Source organism: Indicator indicator, chromosome 36, assembly GCF_027791375.1.
Source record: "Indicator indicator isolate 239-I01 chromosome 36, UM_Iind_1.1, whole genome shotgun sequence".
Lineage (NCBI taxonomy): Eukaryota > Metazoa > Chordata > Aves > Piciformes > Indicatoridae > Indicator > Indicator indicator.
In genome coordinates, this window is record NC_072045.1 from 610,547 (window position 1) to 629,444 (window position 18,898).

The 18,898-nt window shown below is 55.6% G+C and overlaps 1 protein-coding gene across 1 annotated transcript in view; it reads left to right on the forward strand.

Moving 5' to 3' along the window:
• The first annotated feature begins 4,702 nt into the window (after nt 1-4,702).
• Nucleotides 4,703-18,898, forward strand: part of LOC128978327 (ceramide synthase 4-like) — a 32,168-nt gene continuing 17,972 nt past the window's right edge. Inside the window, exons 1-2 of the mRNA XM_054396200.1 lie at nt 4,703-4,875; nt 16,786-16,903. Coding sequence (XP_054252175.1) covers nt 4,703-4,875; nt 16,786-16,903 — 291 coding nt within the window. The remainder of the gene's footprint in view (nt 4,876-16,785; nt 16,904-18,898) is intronic.

Here is an 18,898-nt window from a genome sequence, read left to right on the forward strand (position 1 = left end):
GCAGCCAGGCTGCAGAGCCCTTGGTAGCTGAGGGTTCAGAAGAAGCACCACAGGAACCACAAAGCCATCAGGAAAGGCAAGATTGAACCAAGCAGAGTGGCCAGGGCTGCTTTGTGACCTTTAATTTGTGCCCCCTTAAAGCAGCTTTGTTGGACCAGTTCCTGACCTCCCACAGCATGGAATCACAGAATCATTTAGGCTGGAAAAGACCTTTAAGATCATGGAGTGCAACCAGTATCTAACTCCACCAACTCTGGTCCTAACCCATGTCCCTCAGCACCACATCTGTCACAAGGACAGGGAACTGTTGCAGTGGGTCTGGAGGAGGCCACCAAGAGGCTGGAGAAGCTCTGCTGTGGGGCCAGGCTGGGAGAGTTGAGGCTGTTCAGCCTGGAGAGGAAAAGGCTCCAGGGAGAGCTCAGAGCAACCTTCCAGTACCTGAAGGGGCTCCAGGAGAGCTGGAGAGGGACTTTGGACAAGGGCTGGGAGTGCCAGGATGAGGGACAATGGCTTTGAGCTGGGAGAGGGGAGACTGAGACTGGAGATGAGGAAGAAATTGTTGAGAGTGAGGGTGGGGAGAGACTGGCACAGGTTGCCCAGGGAGGCTGTGGCTGTCCCCTCCCTGGAGGTGTTTAAGGCCAGGCTGGATGAGGCCTTGAGCAAGCTGGGCTGGTGGGAGGTGTCCCTGCCCATGGCAGGGCTTGGACAAGATGCCCTTGGAGGGTCCCTTCCAAGCCAATGCCCTCTGAAGCTGCAGGGTGCTCTGTGAGGCTTGAAGAACTTGTGGAAAGAAGAAGACCCTCCCAGCCTTCCTGTGGGTGCTCCAAGGGCTCTCTGGACACATTGGTGTCTTCAGCTTCCCAGCTGCCTGCCTTGGCCTCTGGAAATTGCAGCAGATAAGGATGTGGCTCATACTGGACCCTCTCTGTGTGCTTGTGGTGCAGAAAGACAGCAGCAGAGATAAGGGAACCCTGCAGGAAGGTGACCCTGGCTCTCCAGAGTCAGCACAGCAGAGCAGTGAGAGCATGGCTGTGGCCTTCCTCAGCACAGGGAATCTGCCACTGGTCCCAGCAGCACAGAATGGTTTGGCTTGGAAGAGATCTCTAAGCTCCTCCAGTCCTACCATCCTCTAACAGTGCCAAGGCTGGGGCTAAGCCATGGCCCTCAGCACCACATCTCTCCAGGGATGGGGGTTCAGCCCCCTCCATGGGGAGCTTCTTCCAGTGTTGGAGAACCTTTCAGTGAAGAAGTTTCTTCTAATGTTCAACCCCACCCTCCCCGGCACCATTTCAGGCCATTTCCTCTACTTCTATCCCTAAGCAGAAGAGCCCAACCCCCACCTCCCTGCAGCCTCCTCTCAGGGAGTTGTAGAAAGCGACAAAGTCTCCTCTGAACCTCCTCTTTCCTCAGCTGCTCCTCCCCAGCCCTCTTCTCCAGACCCTTCCCCAGCTTCCTTGCCCTTCTCTGGACCTGCCCCAGCCCCTCAGCGTCCTTCTGGGAGTGAGGGGCCCAAAACTGGCACTGTTCAGATCCCTCTGAGCCTTCTCCTCTCCAGACTGACCAGCCCCAGGGCTCTCAGTCTCTCTTCACAGCAGAGATGTTCCAGTCCTTCATCATCCTCATAGCCTCTGTTGGACTCTCTCCAGCAGGTCTCTGTCTCTCTGGAGCTGGGGAGCCCAGAACTGGACACAGGATTGCAGCTGTGGTCTCAGCAGGGCAGAGCAGAGCAGAGGGGCAGCAGAACCTCCCCAGCCCTGCTGGCCACACTTTGCTTGCTGCACCCCAGGCTCCCATTGGCTCTCTTGGCCACCAGGGCACTTTGCTGTCCCATGCAGAACTTGCTGCCCACCAGCACTCCAAGGTCTTTCCCCATGGAGCTGCTCTCCAGCAGGGCATCTCCTAAGCTGTCCTGGTGCCTGCTGTGATCCCTCCCCAGGTGCAGGACCCTGACCTTGTGCTTATTGACCTTCAGTTGTTACTGTTCTGTGGCCAAGGGTAATTGATTTCCCTTTTTGTTTTTGACTCAAAATCTTTGCAGTTGGGAGCTAGGCTAAAGTTCCAGCTTCACAGCAGAGATGTTCCAGTCCTTCATCATCCTCACAGCCTCTGTTGGGCTCTCTCCAGCAGGTCTCTGTCTCTCTTGAACTGGGGAGCCCAGAACTGGACTCTGTATTCCAGGTGTGGTCTCAGCAGGTCAGAGCAGAGGAGAACCTCCCTAGCCCTGCTGGCCACACTCTTCCTCATGCAGCCCAGGAGCCCATTGGCCTTCTTGGCCACCAGGGCACTGTGTGGTTGATGTCCAGTGGGAAGCTGGCAGAAGACCTGGATGCCCTTTTTGCTGCTAGTGAAGGAGGATTTCAGCCTCACTGCCGCTTCTTTTGTTGCAGTTCTGTGCTCTGTTAGCCTCTTGATTCCTAGGTGGTATTTTTGTGTTGGGGGTTTTGGTACCAAGGGCTGAAATCAGGGAATGCAGGGAGGAGAAGGCTTTGTGTGTGGCCACTCAGCAAGACCTGGGCAGGCCTGAGGGTTGGGCAACGGGGAGCCTGGGGAGCTTCAACAAGAGTAAGTGTAGGGTCCTGCACCTGGGGAGGAACAACCTCCTGCTGGGACCTGCTGGGAGGTAGCTCCCTGGAGAAGGACCTTGGAGTCCTGGTGGACAGCAAGTTCTGCATGGGACAGCAATGTGCCCTTGTGGCCAAGAAGGCCAAGGGACTCCTGGGGTGCATTAATAAGACTGTGGCCAGCAAGTCAAGGGAGAGGTTCTCCTACCCTCTGCTCTGCCCTGGTGAGACCACAGCTGGAGTCCTGTGTCCAGTTTTGGGCTCCCCAGTTCAAGAGGGACAGGGATATACTGGAGAGAGTCCAATGGAGGCTATGAGGATGATGAAGGCACTGGAACATCTGTGTGATGAGAGAGGCTGAGAGCCCTGGGGCTGGTTAGCCTGGAGAGGAGAAGGCTGAAAGGGATCTGCTCAATGTCTATCAACATCTGCAGGGTGGCTGGCAGGAGGATGCCACCAGGCTCTGCTCAGTGGTACCCAGTGACAGGACAAGGGGCAGAGGGCACAAACTGGAACCCAGGAGGTTCCATCTGGGCAGGAGGAGAAATTTCTTTGGTGCTGGAGGCCTGGAGCAGGCTGCCTAGAGAGGTTGTGGAGTCTTCTCTGGAGACTTCCAAGCCCCATCTGGATGTGTTCCTGTGTGACCTGCCCTGTGTGACCCTGCTGTGGCAAGGGGCTGGACTGGATGAGCTCTGGAGGTCCTTTCCAGCCCCTCACACTGTGTGGCTGGCAGAGGCCTTTCCTGCCTTGTGCTCTTTAATGGTCAGGGAGTTTGCCTCCCCTTGGTCTCTGCTACACAGGGCTTGCAGTCAGCTTTGTCCCCATGCTGGGCTGGCTGGGCATGCTCCAGGAGAAAGGAGAGTCAGAGTGGAAGAAGCAGGGTCCTGTTCTTCCCTGCTACAGTCAGATCCAGATGCCAAAGTGCCAATCCAGAACAGCTGTGAGTCAGCTGCCAGCCTCAGACTGCAGCAGGGCAGCTCAGGTGGCCTAGCACAGGAACAGCTGCACTGGAGGTGCCTTCACAGGCAGCTCTGTGATTCATTTGGGAGTTGTTAGGCAACCTCCTGACAGAAAATGGGTCAGGCTTTGGGCTTCTGCTGCTGAGGAGCTTCATGCTGCTCAGACACTTACCTGAGATGCTTTGCCTTTTGTTCCCTGAGATGGCATCTCCCAGCTGCTGCTCTGCTTTTCCTCAAGGGCAGCTCATTCCCAAGGCTTCCCTTTTCCTTCTGTGCACCTGCAGAGCCCCTGGCTTCTGTCAGAGCTTGTGTTTGGGATATTGTTTGGGCTGGAGCACCTCTGCTGTGAGGCCAGGCTGAGGGAGCTGGAGTCATTCAGCCTGGGTGGGTTAGGTTGGAAGGGACCTTAAAGATCATCCAGTTCCAGCCCCCTGCCATGGGCAAGGAACCTTCCACCAGCCCAGGTTGCTCAGGGCCTCATCCAGCCTGGCCTTGCACACCTCCAGGCAGGAGGCAGCCACAGCCTCCCTGGGCAACCTGTGCCAGAGTCTCACCAACCTCACACTGAAGAACTTCTTCCTCATCTCCAGTCTCACCCTGCTCTGCCTCAGCTCCAAACCATTCCCCCTTGGCCTGGCTCAGACACCCTCAGGAGAAGTCTCTCTGCAGCCTTCCTGCAGGATCCCTGCAGGTCCTGGCAGGCAGCTCTGAGGTGCTCCTGGAGCCTTCTCCTCTCCAGGCTGCACACCCCCAGCTCCCTCAGCCTGTGCTCACAGCAGAGCTGCTCCAGCCCTGGGATCATCTTTGTGACCTCCTCTGGAGTCACTCCAGCAGCTCTGTGCCCTTCTGATGATGGAACCTGAGAAGTATCAAAGTGTTAAGGTTGAAGCTTTCTGCTCCACCTTGCTGAGAACAACACTTCATGTTCTCTTGAGTCCTGAGGCACTCAGCTGCCTTTTAGCCCTGGTTTGGTTCCTTGCCAGGAGTCACCAAGCTCCTGACATCAGTCTGTAGCAGGTTATCAGTCCCTTGGGTGCTGATGTGTTCCACACCTCTGCTGCTTTCACAGCCAGCTGCAACCTCAGCAAGGCTGGAAGCCTGCCCCTGCTGCCCTGGCTTGTGCTGACAGGTCTGCTGGCTGCCAGCCAGGCCTCAGTTTCTCCTCTCTCCCTTCCTTCCAGGATGGCACGCTCCCTGTACCACTGGCTATGGCAGCATGAGTTCTGGCTGCCTCCAGGCATCACCTGGGAGGACATGCAGGAGTCTGAAGACATCCAATACCCTCAGCCCCGAGATCTGCTGCTCAGCATCCCCTTTGCCTTGCTCTTGGTTGTCGTTCGCTGTGCCTTTGAGAGGTGAGTGGCTGCTGGGGCTCCCAGGGGGTGCTGCCACTTGGGCTCCAGAGCTGGCTCTGTGTCTGTGCCCTGGGCATGGCTGAGTGGATCCACACAAACTCCAGCACACAGTCTGCTGGGCTGCATCTTTCAGCTCTTTCTTTCCAGCTCTGTGCAGCACTGCCTCCAGTTCTGGTGTCCCCAGCAGGAGAGGGACATGGAGCTGCTAGAGCAGGTCCAGAGGAGGCCACAGAGGTGATCAGAACCTCCCCTGTGGGCACAGGCTGGGAGAGTTGAGGCTGTTCAGCCTGGAGAAGAGAAGGCTCCAGGGAGATCTCAGAGCAGCCTTCCAGTACCTGAAGGGGCTCCAGGAGAGCTGGAGAGGGACTTTGGACAAGGGCTGGGAGTGCCAGGATGAGGGACAATGGCTTTGAGCTGGGAGAGGGGAGACTGAGATTGGAGATGAGGAAAAAATTGTTGAGAGTGAGGGTGGGAAGAGACTGGCACAGGTTGCCCAGGGAGGCTGTGGCTGTCCCCTCCCTGGAGGTGTTCAAGGCCAGGCTGGATGAGGCCTTGAGCAAGCTGGGCTGGTGGGAGGTGTCCCTGCCCATGGCAGGGGGTTGGAGCTGGATGAGCTTTGAGGTCCCCTCCCACCCAACCCATTCTGTGATTTTGGGAAAGCTTCAAGAAGCTGCAGTGCTTCAGAGCCCTCAATGCTGGCCTGAATTGGAAGTTTTCATAGAAACCCAAGATGATGAATTCTTTAAATAAGAATTTGGTGATGATACAGAATTGGAATCCAGCTCTCTTCCTTGTAAACAAGGTGGCTGCTGTGAATTCCATGAATCCCACGAGTCTTATTTTGCACCTTCCTGAGGACACAGCTGCCTTGCTTGCCTCTGCAGATGTGGCACCAAGGTGCTTGCAGTTCACTGCCAAAGCAGAAGTGCTGCACTTTTCCTCCTTGCTGGTCTGCAGGACATGGCTGGAGGCAGCACTGCTCCAGGCAGGCACTGCCAGGTGGTGACTTGGACTCATCTGCAGCATGCAGTGGGAGATCAGCTCCTGTGCCCTGCTCTGGCTCAGGCTGGCCAGTTCTGGGCTCCTCAGTACAAGATATGAACTGGAAGATGAAGGAACCAAACTCTTCTGCATGGTGCCAGGACCCAGGGCAGCAGCACAGACAGAAATCACAGAATCAGAGAATGGTTTGGGCTGGAAGGGAGCTCCAAAGCTCATGCAGTCCAACCCCCTGCACTCAGCAGGGACATCCTCCATTAGAGCAGGTTGCCCAGAGCCCTCTCCAGCCTCACCTTGAATATCTCCAGGGATGGAGCCTCAGACACCTCCCTGGGCAACCTGTTCCAGTGTTCCAGCAGCCTCATGGTAGAGAACTCCTTTCTCACATCCCATCTCAGTCTGCTCTGCTCTAGTCTGAAGCCATTGCCCCTGGTCCTGTCCTTGCAGGCCTTTGGGAAGAGTCTGTCTGCAGCCCAAATGTGTGATGCTCCATCAGAGCACAGGAGAATATTTTCTTTACTGTACAGGTGATCAAGTCAGAGAATCAAAGAATGGTGAGGGTTGGAAGGGACCTCTGGAGGTCATCCAGTCCAAGCCCCTGCCAGAGCAGGATCACCTGGGGCAGCTCACACAGGAACTCATCCAGGCAGGCCTTGAAAGTCTCCACAGAAGCAGACTCCACAACCTCTCTGGGCAGCCTGCTCCAGGCCTCCAGCACCCTCACACCAAACAACTTTCTCCCCATGTTGCTGTGGAACCTCCTGGGTTCCACCTTGTACCCCTTGTACCTTGTCCTGTGACTGGGCAGCTTCATCTTGCCTCCCCCTCCCCAGATATTTACAGACATTGATCAGATCTCCTCTCAGCCTTCTCCCCTCCAGACTAACCAACCCCAGGGCTCTCAGCCTTTCCTCACCAGATTCCAATCCCTTCAGCATCCTCATAGCCTCCACTGGCCTCTACCCAGTAGCTCCCTGTCCCTCTTGAAGTTGAGAGCCCAGAACTGGACACAGTATTCCAGGCATGCACTGTAAATATTCCAGGTATATTGGAACAGGTTCCCCAGAGGGGGAGTGGAGTCTCCAGCAGGAGATACTCCAAGGGGGCCACATCCCCTCACAGCCTGCTGGAGCCCTGCCAGAGCAGCAGAGGAGTGCTGAGTGATCTCCAGAGAGCCCTTGCAACATTCTGGGCCTGTCCCTTTGTTCCTCCTCCTCCTGCCACACCACCCTCAGTCCCTCTCAGTACCTTTCCCATCTGATTTCAGATGCTGCTGGGCAGATGAATGATTATTCTTTTTCCTTTCCCATCCAAGTGCTGCCTCAGCTGGCAGAGTTTCCACAGGCCTGCATCTCCTCATTCATTTGAAATCTGTTTTGATTCACAGTCTTCATTAGGAGAAGCTTCTGGTCACACCCTTACAAAAAGATAATATCTGAAGCCAGAAGCCTGTAATCATGCCACTATCTGCCCTCAGATGCCAATTTCAGCAGTTCAGAGCTGGCTGCTTGTTTGTCTCAGCTCTCTGCAGCCATTTCTTGCACATGAAGGTTTTTCAGTAGTTGCTGTTTCACAATCAGTTCATTATGGGTAAGAATCACAGAACTGTCAGGGCTGGAAGGGACCTCAAGGCTCAGCCAGTTCCAACCCCCTGCCATGGGCAGGGACACCTCACACCACAGCAGGTTGTTCAGAGCCACCTCCAGCCTGGCTGCAAAAACCTCCAGGGATGAGGCTTCCACCACCTCCCTGGGCAACCTCTGCCAGTGTCTCACCACCCTCCTGGGGAAGAATTTCTTCCTCACATCTAATCTGAATCTCCCCACTTCAGTTTTGCTTCATCCCCCCCAGTCCTATCCCTCCCTGACACCCTCAAAAGTCCCTCCCCAGCTTTCTTGCAGCCTCCTTCAGATCCTGGAAGGCCACAAGAAGGTCTCCTGGGAGCCTTCTCTTCTCCAGACTGAACAACCCCAACTCTCTCAGTCTGTCTCCAGAGCAGAGCAGCTCCAGCCCTCTGCTCCTCCTCTTGGCCCTTCTCTGGACACCTTCCAGCATCTCCAGATCTTCCTGGAACAGAGGCTCCAGAACAGGACACAGAAGAAAGCTTCCACTGCTCAGTGGGAAGGGTGAATCAAGTTCTCTGGGGCTCTTGTACCTTTTCTGCATGGTGCTGCTTCCTCAGCCTGGAAGAATTTGGACAAAGCTGGAGTGTTGCAGACCCAGAGGATGTGTTTGGGATTTCTCATGACCTTGGCTTTGTAGCTTTCTACTTCTGGTCTCTGAGTTAACATGAGTGTGTGTCCAGTTCTGGTGTCCCCAGCTCAAGAAGGACCTGGAGCTGCTGGAGCAGGTCCAGAGGAAGCCACAAAGATGTGATGAGAAGGCTGGAGAATCTCTGCTGTGGGGCCAGGCTGGGAGAGTTGGGGCTGTTCAGCCTGGAGAGGAAAAGGCTCCAGGGAGAGCTCAGAGCAACCTTCCAGTACCTGAAGGGGCTCCAGGAGAGCTGGAGAGGGACTTTGGACAAGGGCTGGGAGTGCCAGGATGAGGGACAATGGCTTTGAGCTGGGAAAGGGGAGATGTAGCCTGGAGATGAGAAAGAAATTGTTGAGAGTGAGGGTGGGGAGAGACTGGCACAGGTTGCCCAGGGAGGCTGTGGCTGTCCCCTCCCTGGAGGTGTTCAAGGCCAGGCTGGATGAGGCCTTGAGCAAGCTGGGCTGGTGGGAGGTGTCCCTGCCCATGGCAGGGGTTGGAACTGGATGAGCTTTAAGGTCCCTTCCAACCCAACCCCTCTGTGAAGCTCTCAGTCCTGTGTCCAAAGGTGGCCTTGGTGGCTTCAGCTTGGCCTCTGGCAGCTGATTCTACCCTTCTGGAGCTGTGCATGCAGTGCAGGCTTCTTCTCTAGGTGCAGCCTGGGTTCCTGGGGCTGTGCTGTGGGAGTTGAGAGATGCTGTGACATGTCCATGGCCTTGGAGTGTGCCAGGACCCCAGGGAACAGCTGAGAGGCAGGAGAAGCTCAGAGGATTTTCCTCAGTCCCTCATTCACCCAGCACAGTTAGAGCTCTGGGCTCCATCTTCATAGTTTGGAGATGAAACCTGTGAAAGGTAGCCCTGAGCATGGATTGGCCTCTCCTTGGTAGATGCTGACTGAACTTGGAAAATGTGAGAGCAGTTATCCTGTGGATGAGGTGGTGGCTGTGGGAAGAGGACATGTGGGGCTGGGTGAGGCCTGGGAGTGCCCAAGGAGGTTGTGGGTGCAGCCCTGGGGGAAAAGAAACAGCTCAGACTTGGTGAAGCAACTCTGCTGTGAGCCAGCTTGTGCTGGGGAGGGGGGAAAGAGCAGCCAGCAGTGCTGCAGTGCAGCCAGGCAGTGCTGCAGAGGAGCAGGCAGTGCTACAGAGCAGCAGGCAGTGCTGCAGTGCAGCCAGGCAGTGCTGCAGAGGAGCAGGCAGTGCTACAGAGCAGCAGGCAGTGCTGCAGTGCTGCAGTGCAGCCAGGCAGTGCTGCAGAGGAGCAGCTTGAAGAAGAGAAGGCTCCACAGCCTTCCAGGAGAATCATAGAATCAGTCAGGGTTGGAAGGGAGCACAAGGCTCAGCCAGTTCCAACCCCCCTGCCATGGGCAGGGACACCTCACACTGGATCAGGCTGGCCAGAGCCTCATCCAGCCTGGCTGCAAACACCTCCAGGGATGGAGCCTCAACCACCTCCCTGGACAACCCATTCCAGTACCTGCAGGGGGCCTACAGGAAAGATGTTCCCAAAGGCCTGCAGGGACAGGACCAGGGGCAATGGCTTCAGACTAGAGCAGAGCAGATTTAGATTGGATGTTAGGAACAAGTTCTGCATCAGGAGGCTGCTGGAACACTGCACCAGGTTGCCCAAGGAGGTGTCTGAGGCTCCATCCCTGGAGATCCTCAAGGTGAGGCTGGAGAGGGCTCTGGTGTCCTCTGCTCTGCCAGAGGAGAGGAAGCTCCTGGAGGTCTTAGAGTGAGCATGGTGCAGTATGGCTGTGGCTGCCTGCTGTGCAGAGCCACTCCCTGCCCTGCTGGGAACAGCTCTGGCAAGGGCTGAGAGGACAGGGCTGAGCCCAGGCCCTGCCACTCTGGCAGGCACTGGCTGGGCACACCAGCAGCTGGCACTGCTCCTGTGGTACTCACATCATGGAGGACAGCAAGGCCAGTGAAGAAGGAGATGATGTAGAATACAAACCTCCAGCTACAAAGGAAGAAAACAAAGCAGGTTAGAAACCAGCCCTCAACCACCAGCCTCCAACTGACAGCTTCACACAATGGGTTGGGTTGGAAGGGACCTTCAGGACCATCCAGTTCCAACCCCCTGCCATGGCACTGAGAAAATCCTCTGAGCTTCTCCTGCCTCTCAGCTGTTCCCTGGGGTCCTGGCACACTCCAAGGCCATGGACATGTCACAGCTTCTCTCAACTCCCACAGCACAGCCCCAGGAACCCAGGCTGCGCCTAGAGAAGAAGCCTGCACTGCATGCACAGCTCCAGAAGGGTAGAATCAGCTGCCAGAGGCCAAGCTGAAGCCACCAAGGCCACCTTTGGACACAGGACTGAGAGCTTCACAGAGGGGTTGGGTTGTGCCTGAAGTCAGGAGCAGAAGAAGGGCAGAAGAGAGGAGCCTGGGCAGGTATTTGATTGGGAAATGGAGACTAAGAGTAAATTAGAGAGGAGGAGATTTAGACTGGACGTGAAGAACAAGTCCTGCACCTTGAGGAGCACTGCTGGAACACTGCAGCAGGTTGCCCAGGGAGGTGTCTGAGGCCTCATCCCTGGAGATATTCCAGGTGAGGCTGCACAGGGCTCTGGGCAAGCTGCTCTAGGAGAGGATGTTGGACTGGATGAGCTTTGGAGGTCCCTTCCAAGCCAAACCATTCTGGGATTCATTTTGCACAGAGCCTTTTGTGGTTGATCAATAACCAGGAAGGGTCTGAAACCTCCTTCCCCTTAGGTCCTGCAGGCAGGGAGGTTGTGCAAGGATGTGGGACAGGTTGCAGTGGTTACTGGAATGGCTCAGGTGGGACAGCAGCACCCTGGGCACTTGGGATCCTCTATCTGCCAGGAGGCTTCAGCCTTGGTGTGAGGCATTCCCCTGTAGACAGGAAAAGGGAGAGAGGGACAGCCCTCAGCCAGAGGAGAGATGAGGCTGAAGGAGATGGGGGTGAAGGAGATGGGGGTGAAGGAGATGGGGGTGAAGGAGATGGGGGTGAAGGAGATGGGGGTGAAGGAGATGGGGGTGAAGGAGATGAGGCTGAAGAAGATGAGGCTGAAGGAGATGGGGGAGTTCATAGATTCATGGAATGGGTTGGGTTGGAAAGGACCTTCAAGGTCATCCAGCTCCAAGCCCCTGCCATGGACCTCCCCCAGCCCAGCTTGCTCAGGGCCTCATCCAGCCTGGCCTTGAACACCTCCAGGGAGGAGACAGCCACAGCCTTCCTGGGCAACCTGTGCCAGTCTCTCCCCACCCTCACTCTCAACAATTTCTTCCTCCTCTCCACTCTCAATCTGCCCTCCTCAGACGTCACTGCATGGATCTTCCAGGTGCTGCTCTCACTGGTTCTGCATCTCTTTCTACCAGGAGAGATTTGTAGAGTGGAGGAGGGAAACCTCAACTCCCTGCAAAGTTCAGTACTTCTGGTCTCTCACACTAGCTCTGAAGGCCTCTGCAGAAGGTCTGTAGCCCACCTGGCAGGGTGGGGGAGTGTCACTTTAGAGCCCTTCACAATTAATCCATTTAGATTCAGCTTAGCAGGTATTGTAGGATCAGAGAATTATTTGGCTTGGAAAAGGTCTCTGAGGTCACCCAGGCCAACCCCAACCCAGCCCCACCATGGGCACCAAACCATGGCCCCAAGTGCCATGGCCACAAGGGTCTGGAACACCTCCAGGCATGGGCACTCCACCACCTCCCTGGGCAGCCTGTGCCAAGCCCTGACCACTCTGGCAGCAAAGAAAATTTTCCTCCTCTCCAACCTAACCCTCCCCTGGCACATTTCAGGCCATTTCCTCTCCTTCCATCACCTGATCCTAGGGAGCAGAGCCCAACCCCCACCTCCCTTCAGCCTCCTCTCAGGGAGCTGGAGAGAGCAATGAGGTCTCCCTCAGCCTCCTCCAAGCTGAACACCCCCAGCTCCCTCAGCTGCTCCTCCCCAGCCCTCTTCTCCAGACCCTTCCCCAGCTTTCTGTCCTTCTCTGGACCGGCTCCAGCCTCTCAGTGTCCTTTAAACTGCCCCCAGGACTCCAGGTGCAGCCTCAGCAGTTCCTTCTTTGGTGCTTACTGTAAAATGCCTTTGTGTGAACTTCCCATGTGAGCTGTGGTGGGAGAGGAGCTCCCTGGTGGAAGAAGGCAGCTTGAGATGAGAATCATCTCACTGACTATGCCTTGCCTTGCCTAGCTGTGGAGAGTGGTAGAGCTGAGTCCTCAGCCTCCTCCTGTCTCCCAGAGATCTGATCAGCTGCCATGATGAGACCGTCCCTGCAGCTGAGGAGGTGTCTGTGATGTTGCAACCAGGACAATCATCACCCTCCCAGGGTTGTGTTTGGAGGAAGATTGAACTGAAACCTGAGTCAGAGCATACATCCAATGTGTACAAACCTTTCCTGGGAAGGATTTCAGGCTTTGATTTCCCAATGCTGTTCATAAAAGTAGGATTGGTTCAGCTCTCACTCATGGTTCAGCTCAGGACCTCAACAAACTGGGATTCATTACAGCCTATCCTCAGCAGCTTCTCTCTCTGAGGGGAAGTGTTTTATGCCATGGCCATAACAAACCAGCAGGCAAGATGCAGAAGTCAGGAGTTAAACAAAATGAAGACGTCAGTCAGGGGAATTGAAAGAGTTTTCCATTGAAAAGCTTTCTGGCAAGGGGCCTGAGCCCTGGCAGAGACATTCCCTGGGCTTGTAATGTGCCTGCAAAACTCCAGACCTTTCAGTGCCTGATGGAAAAGAAGCTGCAGGGAGTTCTTCCTCAACTACAAGTCTTGATTGCATGGCATCATAGAGTTGTTTGGCTTGGAAAAGGCCTTCAGGATCACCTAGTCCAACCCCAGCCCAACCCCACCATGGCCACCAAACCCTGGCCCCAAGTGCCATGGCCACAGGGGTCTGGAACACCTCCAGGCATGGGGACTCCACCACCTCCCTGGGCAGCCTGTGCCAATCCCTAACCACTCTGGTAGCAAAGACATTTTTCTTCCTCTCCAACCTAACCCTCCCCTGGCACAGTTTCAGGCCATTTCCTCTCCTTCTATCACCTGATCCTAGGGAGCAGAGCCCAACCCCCACCCCACTGCAGCCTCCTCTCAGGGAGCTGGAGAGAGCAATGAGGTCTCCCTCAGCCTCCTCTTCTCCATACCAAACACCCCCAGCTCCCTCAGCTGCTCCTCCTCAGCCCTCTTCTCCAGACCCTTCCCCAGCTCTGTTGCCCTTCTCTGTCCTGCTCCAGCCTTTCAATGTCCTTCTTGGAGTGAGAGGCCTGAAACTGACCCCAGGATTCCAGCTGTGGCCTCAGCAGTGCTCAGTCCAGGGGCACAATCTCTGCCCTGCTCCTGCTGCCCACACCATTGCTGCTCCAGGCCAGGATGCTCATGGCCTTCTTGGCCACCTTCTTCCTCCTCAGAGGGGTTTTGTGTGGAGTGACTTTACCTTTAGAAAGGAAAGGTCAGGCCCAATTCAAGGAAGTGCTTCACAGAAGGTCTGAGGTCTGGTGCAGAGCTTGAGGTCAATGTTTTCTCAGCTCCAGTGGTCATGGAAATTCTGTGGTGTACTTAGCACAGACCCTGCTGAGCCAGCATCAGAGTTAAACTCCTTGATGGAGAATCATGGACCCAGAGACAGGTTTGGGTAGGGAGGGACCTTTAAAGCTCATCCAAGTCCCTGCAGGCAGCAGGAACATCCCCAACCAGAGCAGATTGCTCAGAGCCCCAAACAACCTGACCTGCAGTGGTGCCAGGGATCACAGATCACAGCCTGTCAGGGGTTGGAAGGGATGGGGAAGCTCCCACCTCTCTGGGCAGCCTGGGACAGGCTCTCACCACCCTCAGGGGCAAACACTTCTCCCATCTCTCCACTCTCAGTCTCCCTCTTTTAGTTCCAATCCATCCCCCTTTGTGCTGTCCCAACAGGCCCTGTGCAAAACTCTGTCCCCAGCTTTCTTCTAGCCCCTGTAAGGCCACAGCAAGGTCTCCTAGGAGCCTTCTCCAGGCTGAACAACTCCAACTCTCTCATGATATTAAATCCTAAGATACAATTAAAACATTTCCTAAGAGCAATCAGAGCTAAAAGCCCAAATCCCAATGCTGGCTGCATTCTGCTGCCATGCAGCAGCAGTGCCAGGGTGCTGCTGAGTGTCACTGAAACCACCCAAGACTCACACACAGCCTCTGTGACAACCTCTTGTCCTGCTGGGCTGTTGCTACCAAGCACAATTCCCCTTCCCTGATGCTACAACTGATCTTGGGACAGCTTTGAATGTCCCTGTGGCCACTGATGTGAAAGGAATTTCCGAGAGCAGATAAAAATGAATGGTCCTGCAGCTGGGGGCTGCTGGGCAAGGAGCTGCAGGAGTGACCTAAATGTGTGACAATTCTGTGTCACTGAGGTGACAGCCTTCAGAGATGCATGGAATGGGTTGGGTTGGGTTGGAAGCTCATCCAGTTCCAAGCCCCTGCCATGGGCAGGGACACCTCCCACCAGCCCAGCTTGCTCAAGGCCTCATCCAGCCTGGCCTTGAACACCTCCAGGGAGGGGACAGCCACAACCTCCCTGGGCAACCTGTGCCAGTCTCTCCCCACCCTCACTCTCAACAATTTCTTCCTCATCTCCACTCTCAATCTCCCCTCTCCCAGCTCAAAGCCATTGTCCTCCTCCTGGCACTCCCAGCCCTTGTCCAAAGTCCCTCCCCAGCTCTCCTGGAGCCCCTTCAGGTACTGGAAGGCTGCTCTGAGGTCTCCCTGCAGCCTTCTCTTCTCCAGGCTGAACAGCCCCAACTCTCATGGTGATTTGTTTGTGTGGGAGGTGAAGCTGAGGTGCAGGCAGGTTCTTCTGCTGGTAGCTGCTCCTCCAGCACAGAGCAGAGTGGGACAGTGGCTGCTGCAAGAGCTCCATGGTTGCATTCTGCTTTCTGAGCCATGCAGTGCTGGACATGCAGCTCAGTGCTGTAGGTGCAGCTCAGTTGGAGGGACGGGATGGCATCCAGAGGGAGCTGGGCAGGCTGGAGAGGTGGTGCCCAGGTGAACCTCATGAGGTTCAACCAGAGCAAGTGCAGGGTCCTGCAGCTGGGCCAGAGCAATCCTCACTGTCAGTACAGGCTGGGGGAGGAGGTGAGAGAAAGCAGCTCTGAGGAAAGGGACTTGGGGTGCTGGGGAGGGAGAAGCTGGCCAGGAGCCAGCAATGGGCACTGGCAGCACAGAAGGCCAAGGGCAGCCTGGGCTGCATCCAAAGCAGCATTGCCAGAGATCCAGAGAGGTGATTCTGCCTCACCTGCAGTGCTGTGTGCAGCTCTGGAACCCTCAACACAGGAAGGACCTGGACCTGATGGAGAGAGTCCAGAGGAGACCAGGAAAATGCTCAGGGGTTTGGAGCAGCTCTGCTGTGGGGACAGGCTGAGGGAGCTGAGGGTGTTCAGCCTGGAGAAGAGAAGGCTCCAGGGAGACCTTAGAGCAGCTTCCAGTACCTGAAGAAAGCTGCAGAGGGACTGATCCCAAAGGCCTGCAGGGACAGGACCAGGGACAATGGCTTCAGACTAGAGCAGAGCAGATTTAGATTGAATGTGAGGAACAAGTTCTGCACCAGGAGGCTGCTGGAACACTGCAACAGGTTGCCCAGGGAGGTGTCTGAGGCTCCATCCCTGGAGATATTCAAGGTGAGGCTGGAGAGGGCTATGGGCAACCTGGGGGTGCTGGGTGACAGCAGCTGAACAGGAGCCAGCAGTGTGCCCAGGTGGCCAAGAAGGCCAATGGCCTGGATCAGGAATAGTGTGGCCAGCAGGAACAGGGAACTCATCCTGCCCTGTGCTCAGCACTGCTCAGGCCACACCTTGAGTACTGTGTCCAGTTCTGGGCTCCTCAGTTCAAGAAGGACATTGAGAGACTTGAATGTGTCCAGAGAAGGGCAACAAGGCTGGGGAGGGGTCTGGAGCACAGCCCTGTGAGGAGAGGCTGAGGGAGCTGGGGGTGTTTAGCCTGGAGAAGAGGAGGCTCAGGGCAGACCTCATTGCTCTCTACAACTCCCTGAAGGGAGGTTGTAGCCAGGTGGGGGTTGGGCTCTACTCCCAGGCAAGCAGCAGCAGAACAAGAGGACACAGCCTCAAGCTGTGCAGGGCAAGTTTAGGCTGGAGGTGAGGAGAAAGTTCTTCACAGGAAGAGTAATTGGCCATGGGATGTGCTGCCCAGAGAGGGGTGGAGTCCCTGGAGGTGTTCAAAAAAAGCTTGGATGTGGCACTTGGAGCCAGGGTTTAGTTGTCAGGAGGTGTTAGGGATTAGGTTGGACTTGATGATCTCTGAGATCTTTTCCAACCTGGTTGGTTGATTCTGTGCTCTAGTGGAGGATGTCCCTGTTGACTGCAGGGGTTGGACTGGATGAGCTTTGGAGGTCCCTTCTAACCCCCAGACCATTCATTCTGTGATTCTGTGATTCTATGGCTGGATCATCCTGCCGTAATCCTGGTGCCACAGCACAGTGGCTTCAGGAGGTGACAGCAGGACACAGCATTCCCAGCCTCCTGCAGCCTTGGCTGTTGCAGTGCAGAGCTCAGGGCAGCACAATTCCCACTGCTGCTGCTGCAGGTGTGGGGTTTGATGCCTGGACTCAGGGTGTGGGGGGCAGTTGTGTGCTGCAGTGTCAGAGAGCTCTGCTCTGCTCTGGGCTGGCCTGGACCTTTACCTTTTCTTTTGCAGAGCCATAGCCCTGCCCCTCAGTACCAAACTGGGAGTGAAAGACAAGCAGAAACCAAAAGCTCAGCCCAACCCTGTGCTGGAAATGTTCTACAGCAGGCGCTGCAAGAACCCCAAAGAGGTGAGTCCCTTCCTGCCTTTGCCCTCCTCCAGAGCAGCCTTTGTGTCCCTAGCCAAAGGACATCACCTTTGGCATCCTGAAGTTTCCTAATGCCACTTGTGCTGAAAGCACCAAAGCAGCAGGGACCAGCACAGCACCTGAGAGCAGTCAGCCACAGGGGGCATGGAGAAAGACCTTGGAGTCCTGAGGGACAATAAGGTGTCCATGGGGCAGCAGTGTGCCCTTGAGGTCAAGAAGGCCAATGGGCTCCTGGGCTGCATGAGGAAGAGTGTAGCCAGCAGGGCTAGGGAGGTTCTCCTCCCACTCTGCTCTGCCCTGCTGAGACCACACTTGGAATACTGAGTCCAGTTCTGGGCTCGCCAGTTTAGAGAGACAGAGACCTGCTGAAGAGAGTCCAGTGGAAGCTATGAGGATGATGAAGGGACTGGAATCTGGTGAGGAAAGGCTGAGAGCCCTGGGGCTGGTTAGTCTGGAGAGGAGAAGGCTGAAAGGATCAGATCAATGTCTGTAAATATCTGGGGAGAGGCAAGATGAAGGTGCCCAGTAATAGGACAATGTGGAACCCAGGAGGTTCCACAGCAACATGGGGAGAAAGTTGTTTGGTGTGAGGGTGCTGGAGGCCTGGAGCAGGCTGCCCAGAGAGGTTGTGGAGTCTGCTTCTGTGGAGACTTTCAAGGCCTGCCTGGATGAGTTCCTGTGTGAGCTGCCCCAGGTGATCCTGCTCTGGCAGGGGCTCGGACTGGATGACCTCCAGAGGTCCCTTCCATCAACCTCTTGTGAGGAGCAGAGGCCAGAGTGTGAGAAGTGAAGCTGGGGGAGCTCACATCAGCAACATCCAGGTTCAGGGTTTAGCCTCAGCACCCAGATGCTTGTGGGATCAGGGGGAGGCTTTTGTACCCTCAGAACAGAGCCCTGCCTGCCAGCTGCCTTAGCCTGGACAGATATGGGCTTGCCCACAGCCTCCATCTGGGCTCTGGTGGGTCAGACAGGATGCCCATATGTGGTGGGTTGAAATCACCCCCCAACAGATTGGGAGAATTAACCCCAGAGTAAATCAGCAGGCTGGCTCAGTTGGTTTGAAGAGCAGAATGAAGCTCTCTTTACAAAGCAAAGCAAATTCTAGGGACAGAAAATGCAATGAATTATGTACTAAATGGATTTACGACCCAGAAAAACACAAACACAAGGATCCCCTTCTACAAAATCACCTTCCCCTGGATGGGCCAGGGGGATCACTCACATCCCCTCCCTCCCTTCTTCCTTCCTGGGACCTCACACAGTTGTCAAACAGAGGTTATCCTGGAAAGGGAGAGAGAGAAGTTGCAAGCAGAAGCAACAGAAGGAGAAAAAGAGAAAGAGCTCTCTGTAAAACCAAGAATCAGCCATTCAAAGAACAAACAGAATGATCTGGATCACAGGATCACAGTACCACAGGATCACAATACATTAGAGGTTGGAAGGGACCTCCAGAGATCAGGCAGTCCAACCCCCCTGCCAGAGCAGCATCACTTGGGGTAGTCCACCCAGGAGTGCATCCAGGTGGCTTTGGAAAGTCTCCAGAGGAGGAGACTCCAAAACCTCTCTGGGCAGCCTGCTCCAGGGCTCTGTCACCCTCACACCAAAGAAATTTCTCCTCATGTTGAGCTGAAATCTTCTCTGTTCAAGCCTGAACCTGTTGTTCCTTGTCTTACTCCTTTGCACCACCCAAAAGAGCCTGGCCCCGTCCCCTTGCCCCCCACCCCTCAGATCCTGATAGACATTGATCAGATCCCTCTCAGCTTTCTCTTCCCCACACCAAACAGCCCCAGGGCTCTCAGTCTCTCTTCACAGGGGAGATATCCTCATGGCTCTCCACTGGACTCTCTCCAGCAGGTCTCTGTCTCTCTGGAGCTGGGGAGCCCAGAACTGGACACAGGATTGCAGCTGTGGTCTCAGCAGGGCAGAGCAGAGCAGAGGGGCAGCAGAACCTCCCCAGCCCTGCTGGCCACACTTTGC